An 8,181-nucleotide genomic window follows, 5' to 3' on the forward strand; every position below is an offset into this window, starting at 1 on the left:
AACCCAGCTCAGAGAGCACCAAGGACCCCATAGTCATTGTCCTCCTCCTCCTCCTCCTCCTCCTCCTCCTCCTCTTCTTCTTCTTCTTCTTCTTCTTCTTCTTCTTCTTCTTCTTCTTCTTCTTCTTCTTCTTCTTCTTCTTCTTCTTCTTCTTCTTCTTCTTCTTCTTCTTCTCCTTCTCCTTCTCCTCCTCCTCCTCTTCCCCCTCCTCCTCCACTACAACCACCACCATAAAACCCCCACCCTTCTAGCTCTGATGATGTTTCCTAGTTTGGGTAATGAAACATCTACAAGAAAACAATCCAGCTCAGAGAGTACCAAGGACCCCTCATTTCAACCCCAGGCTGCAAATATTCTCCTTTATTGAAACTAAACTATTGTCTTTGACACACCTGGCATCCCAAACTCTTAAGAAGGACAAACAGTGAACTTTTTCTTCACCTCTGCTTTGATATTCTCTCCCCCCTTCCTTTCATAAACATGACAGCTGGTCTGTTTGTGGAATCGGGATCAGGGGCTTTAGCTGTTCCTGAGCAATTAATTCTTAAGCGCTTTTTCACTTTAGGCAGGCCTGAACTAATCCGGATGGCTTAAATATGCTTGCCAGGAAAATTCAACACATCAGCAAAATTCCTGCAGCTCCTTAAAAGTCGAGGAATGTCATGCCCTAATACCTATGTTAATCTTCCAGACGCCACAACCTTTTTTTGCCCTGCTGCAAAAAATTAAAAACTGCTCCACCTTCGTAATTTGGCTGAAACAACACGCAGAGGCTAATCCAGGCTGCCAGTCATTGCTCTTATAATTCTGCTCTGGGGTTCAATTACAAAAGTCAATTATAAAAGGCGGGGGGGGGGGGGGCTTGCGTGAGTTGCTGCTGTCCCGGGTTGGCTGTGCAGTTGATTTGGATCCTGAGGCCGATTGTAGGTCAGTGTGTGTGTTGATGGAATTGTTGGTGGCGTTGTCAGGCTTCGATGAGCGTGGCGGGTGGTAGCGTGGCAACGAAATATTTGGAAACCAACCCACAAGCTTGGAGAACGAACCTCCACCCTCACCCTTCACCCGAGCTGCAGATATTTGCCACTATTGAAAAACCAGCATTTCTTTCCAGTTTCCAGGGGGGAAAAATGGTCATAGTGGACAATGAATTCACTTAACAACCAAAGGGTTGGCTTTATGACTGTGGCATTTGCTTTACAATTGCTGCATTCCCTAAACCAGGGGTAGGCAACCTTGGCTCTTTTATGACTGGTGGACTTCAACTCCCAGAATTCCTCAGCCAGCCACGCTGAGGGGAAAGGGAGAGGTTTCCAAGCTGAGCCATGCTGGCTCAGGAATTCTGGGAGTTGAAGTCCACGAGTCATAAAGCGGCCTAGGCCTAGGCCAGAGGTAGGCAACCTCGGCTCTTTTATGACTCGTGGACTTCAACTCCCAGAATTCGACTCGGTCGACACGACTCCCCTTTCCCTCTCCAAAGGTTCGACTCGGTACGACCGACTCCTTAAGACCCTCAACTTCAAATGCTCAGTCTTTCGCCGGATCCGGATCCGGTCCCCATCCGTTAGAGTCGAGAAAATACTGACCACCTGAAGTTGAGGGTCTTAAGGACTCGGTCGGTGCGACTCCCCTTTCCCTCTCCTTTCCAAGCTGAGCCATGCTGGCTGAGGAATTCTGGGAGTTGAAGTTTACGAGTCAGAAAGCGGCCTAGGCCTAGGCCAGGGGTAGGCAATCTCAGCTCTTTTATGACTCGTGGACTTCAACTCCCAGAATTCCTGAGCCAGCCATGCTGAGGGGAAAGGGAGAGGTTTCCAAGCTGAGCCATGCTGGCTGAGGAATTCTGGGAGTTGAAGTTTACGAGTCAGAAAGCGGCCTAGGCCTAGGCCAGGGGTAGGCAATCTCAGCTCTTTTATGACTCGTGGACTTCAACTCCCAGAATTCCTGAGCCAGCCACGCTGAGGGGAAAGGGAGAGGTTTCCAAGCTGAGCCACGCTGGCTCAGGAATTCTGGGAGTTGAAGTCCACGAATCATGAAGGGCCCATAGTTTCCCTCATGCTGGCTCAGGAATTCTGGGAGTTGAAGTCCACGAGTCATAAAAGAGCCAAGGTTGCCCACCGCTGCCCTAAACGAATGCTGCAAAAAATATATATCATAAAATCAAGTCATGTGACAACTCAGGTTACGACCGTCAGGACTTTACGATACTAAATCCTAGAATCCTAAATCTGGAAGGGACCTCAGAGGTCTTCTAGTCTAACCCCCCCCCTGCTCAAGGCAGGAGTCCTTATACCATCCCAGCCAAATGGTTGTCCAGTCCCATTTTTGAAAACCTGCAGTGAGGGAGCATGCCCCTCTCAATGACAGTCATAGGCCAAGGACTATCAATGCTTACATTTTTTGGGGGGAAAAATACAAAATTACAGACAATGCAGGATCATCTTTTGTGTTCTACAGTGCTAGAAAGTATTGGCTATGCCAGGGGTCTTCAAACTTGGCCCTTTTATGACTGGTGGACTTGCCTGGCTGGGGAATTCTGGGAGTTGAAGTCCACCTGTCATAAAAGGGCCAAGTTTCAAGACACCTGGTCTGGATCCAAAGCCCGTGGTTTCATCAAAATGGCCGACTGAGGAATCCTGGGAGTTGAAGTCCACAAGTCCTAAAAGGGTCAAGTTTGAAGACCCCTGGTCTGGATCCAAGCCCGCAGTCTCATCAAAATGGCCGACTGAGGAATTCTGGGAGTTGAAGTCCACCAGTCATAAAAGGGCCAAGTTTGAAGACCCCTGGTCTATGTGACATTGAGCAATATATTCTGGTGAAGCCACTGCAAGTCAGTAAGCGGTGCTAATATCTTTCATTAACTACCTTAGATTCGAAGACCGATAAAAGAAATACATTACTTATATCGTAACCTCAATCTGAAGAAATGTGTGCTTCCTATCGCAATCAAGAACACAACAAACTGCCCATTTTCTCTCTTACCAATGACAAGTTTCCTGGATTCTAAAGCCACAAGGTAGCAGAATATCGAAGAGGGAAAAAAATATATAAACCAAATACGTCTTGGACTGCATTATCAATTATTTAGGAAAGAGGATATTTGCTATGTCTATTTACAGACGATGCTGGATTAGGAGTGTGTGTTGCATTCGCTCTTAAATAGCTGTGTCTGCTTCACATATTAAATCATTTTAGGGTGATAATAATAATAATAATAATAATAATAATAATAATAATAATAATAATAATAATAATAATAACAACAACAACAACAACAACAACAACAACAATAATAATAATGATGATGTTGGAAGGGACCTTGGAGGTCATCGAGTCCAACCCCTTGCCCAGGCAGGAACCCTACACTATTTCAGACAAACGGCTGTCCAGTCTCTTCTTAAAAACTTCCAGTGTTGGAGCATACAATTCAATTATAAAGTTTATCGTCTACTTATTCGCCAATTGCCTTTCCCAATAAATTGAAGCACGGTAACCGCGAATCGTTTACCTGTTTTGAACTTGGGACTTTACTGTGGTCTTTTTCTGTAAAATACCACCTCAAGATATTTGGAATGGTCACTGGTCTCCACGTCGGCCAGGGGTTCATAAATCTTCCATCTTTGCTTTTCTTCGACTTGGTTACATCTTCCTCCAGCCGATAATCCAACCGGAAGCTTTTTCTAGACGTCCTGGACGAATTGCTCCCTCGGGAATCTTGATTCGAATTCTGACGTTTTCTTACTTCTTCTTTCAGGCTTGGATTGAAAGGCTGTTCTTCGTCCATGTCATTTGGTGACGAACTATGGGGGGGGGGGAGAAAAGAAAAGTTAATTCTCTTTCTTAATTGGAACATTAAAGGAACGGAGGCGGGGGGGGAAATCCCAGACGTACCCTAAAAAACATCCCCCCTATATCTGCAAACTTTTCCTCCACGTTTTCACGCCAAGAACGTTTTAAGAGCAGGTCTTGGCACGCAGACGTTCGAATTCCTTTAATAAACTGAGGACCAGAAGCTTGTTCTGGCTGGTTAACAGGAAGAGAATAACAAGCTCTTTGTGAAGTTCACCATTTTGTAGGAAGCTAATTAAAATACCAATGCGCACGTAAATAGCTTTGTCCACGTGTTAAATTATTTTAGGGTGATGTTATATTTGATAATTAAACTACAAGTCATCCTCTACTTATCTGCAGACTGCATTTTCCATAAATTTAAGCACAATAACCGCAAATCATTTACCTAGTACCCAATACTGCCTAAAAGAGAGGGACGTAACACCCTATCTGGCAATCCAGTGCATTTTTTACTTGCAATAGTAAATGGAGAATTATGGGGACACGGGGAAAAGTCAAAGAGGAAGGGGAAGAGAAATTAAACCTCAGAAGAAACATCCCATAAAATAAATTTCTCTCCTGCCTCCCCAGGAGAGGGACCAAATAGTGACCACCAAGTCCTCTCTGGTTTTTTTTGTTTTTTTTTATTTTGTCAGCAGCCCAGAGTCACTGAGAGCGAACGGGCAGCCATTTAAAATTTCTAAATAAAAATAAAAAATAAAATAAAATAACAAGAGATATTTATGGCTTGCCAAGGACCTTACACTCCCATACGCAGCGCGTTCAAACTTTTCATCTCGGAGAGGAGAGTTGATTCCAGAATTTTTTTAAAAAAAATCCCAATTCAGCAAATTTGGCTCGTTTTTTGGAATTAGTAAATGTTTTCCAGCAGTGGACTCTGTACGTCTGGGAGAAACCTTGTATTAAAATGAACTCGTGGTCCTCTGTCGACATCAGAAAAAATGTTGCACGGGTTGCTAATCCAGAAAAATGAAAAAGGTATTTCTGGTCCCCACCGGCTTGTAAAGTTGGAGTAGGCTATGATTAGAACAAGAATGTGATAGACAAGTGCAGACAGGCATACAGGTAACCCTCGACTTACAAAAGTTCATTTAGTGACCGTTCCAAGTTGCAACGAGGCTGAAAAAAGCGACTTATGAAAATGTTTCACACTTACGATCCCCAGGGTCGTGTGATCGAAATTTAAACTCTGGGCAACCGACTCGTATTTATGACGGCTGCAGTTCCCTTTTGCGACATTCTGACAAGCAAAGTCAACGGCAAAAACGGTATCCGGAGAAGCCAGCTGTAATTCACAATAGTTTTTTTTTTAAAAAAAAATACCTCATCAGTCTGAAAAGATGCTAAAAGACTCATTATTAACATGGCTCTCCACCTACAACATCTAGGTAAATAGTTAATCTCACTCAACTGGAAGTTGAGGAATGTTGTCGCTACTATTAGTCAATTACGATCTTGGCTTTACTTAGCAAAGTGTTTGTTTCCTATTATTACACAGCAATTTGTAGCAAAAGGAAGTAGTTCCTTCCACCGAAAGGAAGATTGGGGTATTTCCATTGCTTTGATTATAGTTCGCTCATTTTCCTTCTCTTTGCTTCTTCCCCATTGCGTGTGCAGTCATGTTTGTTCACACTTTAAACCCTGCAGGCAGGAATCTCCAAAGTTTTGGCAGCCTCTCCCAAAGTTTTGGCAGCCTCTACTCAGAAGCAAAAGGCTTGTACACCTAGTTTAAGCATCCCCCAATTCTTAAAAAAAAAAAGGGAGCCTTTTCCGAGGTCATGTAACAAAGCCAAATGCATTCAGGGTGAACTTTTACCAGCCTGAGAAATTTCACAGCCCTGGATAATGCATCCATAAATATGACTATGAGCCAGTCGTGTGCAGCCGCCGCCAAAAAAGCTAATACGATCCTGGGTTGTATAAACAAGAGGCATAGAATCAAGATCACACAAAGTGACAAGAAGGTGACTAGCAACAGGGAGAAAGCAGAACTATTTAACTCGTTTGTTTGCATCTGTCTTTACACAAAGGGGGGGAAAAAACAGACCAACCTATCAAAAACAGTACCGTAAAAAACAGAATAGAAACACAAGTTAAGATAGGCAAGAAAATGGTAAGCGAGCACCTGTCCAGCCTGGACGAGTTCAAATCGCCAGGACCAGATGGATTACACCCCAAGGTTCTCAAGGAACTGGCAGGTGTGATCTCAGAACCACTGAACTATATTTTTCAAAGATCCTGGAGCACTGGGGAACGACCGGAGGACTGGAAAAGAGCTGATGTAGTTCCCATTTTCAAAAAAGGGAAAAAATAAATCCAGGAAACTACAGACCTAATAATAATTTTTAAACCTAGCGGTTTAAATTGTTGCAGTAAAAATCTTCAAGACACCGGTTGAAAAGTTTGCAAGGTGCCTTTATACCGTATTAAGAGTCCACAAAGCTTTAATCAGGGGGCACAAGGAAACGTTAAGCAACGTTTTTTTGGACGAGAGCCCAGACACACACACACAAGCGAGCTTTTATAGTCGCCTGAAAAACTACAACGTAGCACAATCGCATTGTCTAATACGTGAATCGTTCCATATTGGGTCTTCTCTTCCTTAATCTGGAAGTTTACTGCTTGCAATTTATCTTACATACATGGAACAAAGCATCCATTATGCAATGCAAGCACACTACGGAGAGCGATGGAAATCTACAGCATTCATAATGATTATTTTTTTAAAAAAAAAACAGGAACTTTTTTTCTCTCCGAGATCTTTTCCAGAAAGAAAGAAAACTTGTGTTAGTAAGCGATTGGACGACCATCTGTCTGAAATGGTATATTTATGAGCTGGGGGTTGGACTAGAAGATCCAAAGTAAGGTTCTACATTTAGGCAAGAAAAACCAAATGCACAAGTACAGCATAGGTGGCACCTTGCTCAATACTAGTAACTGTGAGAGGGACCTCGGAGTCCTAGTAGACAATCACCTAAATATGACCCAGCCGTGTGCTGCAGCTGCCAAAAAGGCCAACACAGTCCTAGGCTGCATTAACAGAGGGATAGAATCAAGATCACGTGAAGTGTTAATACCACTTTACAATGCCTTGGTAAGGCCACACTTGGAATACTGCATCCAGTTTTGGTCACCGCGATGTAAAAAAGATGTTGAGACTCTAGAAAGAGTACAGAGAAGAGCAACAAAGATGATCAGGGGACTGGAGGCTAAAACATACAAGGAAAGGTTGCTGGAATTGGGTATGTCCAGTTTAATGAAGAGAAGGACGAGGGGGGACAGGATAGCAGTGTCCCAATATCTCAGGGGCTGCCCCAAAGAAGAGGGAGTCAAGTTATTCTCCAAAGCGCCTGAAGGCAGGACAAGAAGCAACGGATGGAAACTAACCAAGGAGAGAAGCAACCAAGAACTAAGGAGAAACTTCCTGATAATTAGAACAATTAACCAGTGGAACAACCTGCCTCCAGAAGCGGTGAATGCTCCAACACTGGAAGTTTTTAAGAAGAGACTGGACAGCCATTTGTCCGAAATGGTATAGGGTTTCCTGCCTGAGCAGGGGGTTGGACTAGATGACCTCCAAGGTCCCAACTTTACTATTATTATTACTACTACTACTACTACTACTACTACTACTACTACTACTACTACTATTATTATTATTATTATTATTATTATTATTATTATTATTATTATTATTATTATTATTACTGGAGACTAAATCATATAAGGAATGGTTGCTGGAATTGGGTATGTCTAGTTTAATGAAGAGAAGGACGAGGGGTGACATGATACCAGTCTTCCAATATCTCAGGGGTTGCCCCAAAGAAGAGGAGGGTCAACCTATTTTCCAAAGCATATTTTTACTGGGTTTGAAAAAAAATAAAAATAAAACACCCGTTTCCTGCCCAGAATACAAATTGGGCAGGAGGGGGATTATGTAACCCTTTTCTGAAAAGCTAGCCCAGCACATTTCCATGTCAACGGAGGAGAATGCTCGAACTATAGCCATTGAATGGATCTGCCTGCTTTTCAATCCTATTCACCAGCTAAAAATGAGACAGGTCTTGGGATAAAGAGTAAAAAGAAAGAAAGAAAGAAAGAGAGAGAGAGAGAGAGAGAGAGAGAGAGAGAGAGAGAGAAAGAAAGAAAGAAAGAAAGAAAGAAAGAAAGAAAGAAAGAAAGAAAGAAGGGCTGGACACTATGCATGTTAATATCTCAATTAAAGCACCGTTTTTCTTCCAGCATCTGACATTCCGAATGGCTGTCGTTCCCAAACAATTATTTAGCGATCTGGACTGTAATTTATTTTTATTTTTTTTTAGAAAGCCACTGCAA

The 8,181-nt window shown here is 42.9% G+C and overlaps 2 protein-coding genes across 2 annotated transcripts in view; both read right to left on the reverse strand.

Annotated features, from left to right (window-relative positions):
* Nucleotides 1-4,621, reverse strand: part of LOC107303260 (N-acyl-phosphatidylethanolamine-hydrolyzing phospholipase D-like) — a 9,787-nt gene extending 5,166 nt beyond the window's left edge. Inside the window, exons 1-2 of the mRNA XM_015832470.2 lie at nucleotides 4,590-4,621; nucleotides 3,503-3,794 (exon numbers count right to left, since the gene is read on the reverse strand). Coding sequence (XP_015687956.2) covers nucleotides 3,503-3,794; nucleotides 4,590-4,621 — 324 coding nt within the window. The remainder of the gene's footprint in view (nucleotides 1-3,502; nucleotides 3,795-4,589) is intronic.
* LOC107303276 (N-acyl-phosphatidylethanolamine-hydrolyzing phospholipase D) overlaps nucleotides 1-8,181 on the reverse strand; it is an 18,116-nt gene that overhangs the window by 8,772 nt on the left and 1,163 nt on the right. The gene's annotated exons all lie outside the window — the stretch shown is intronic.

This window comes from Protobothrops mucrosquamatus, unplaced genomic scaffold (assembly GCF_001527695.2).
Source record: "Protobothrops mucrosquamatus isolate PMUCROS unplaced genomic scaffold, P.Mucros_1.0 scaffold_28, whole genome shotgun sequence".
NCBI classification, from domain to species: Eukaryota; Metazoa; Chordata; class Lepidosauria; order Squamata; family Viperidae; genus Protobothrops; species Protobothrops mucrosquamatus.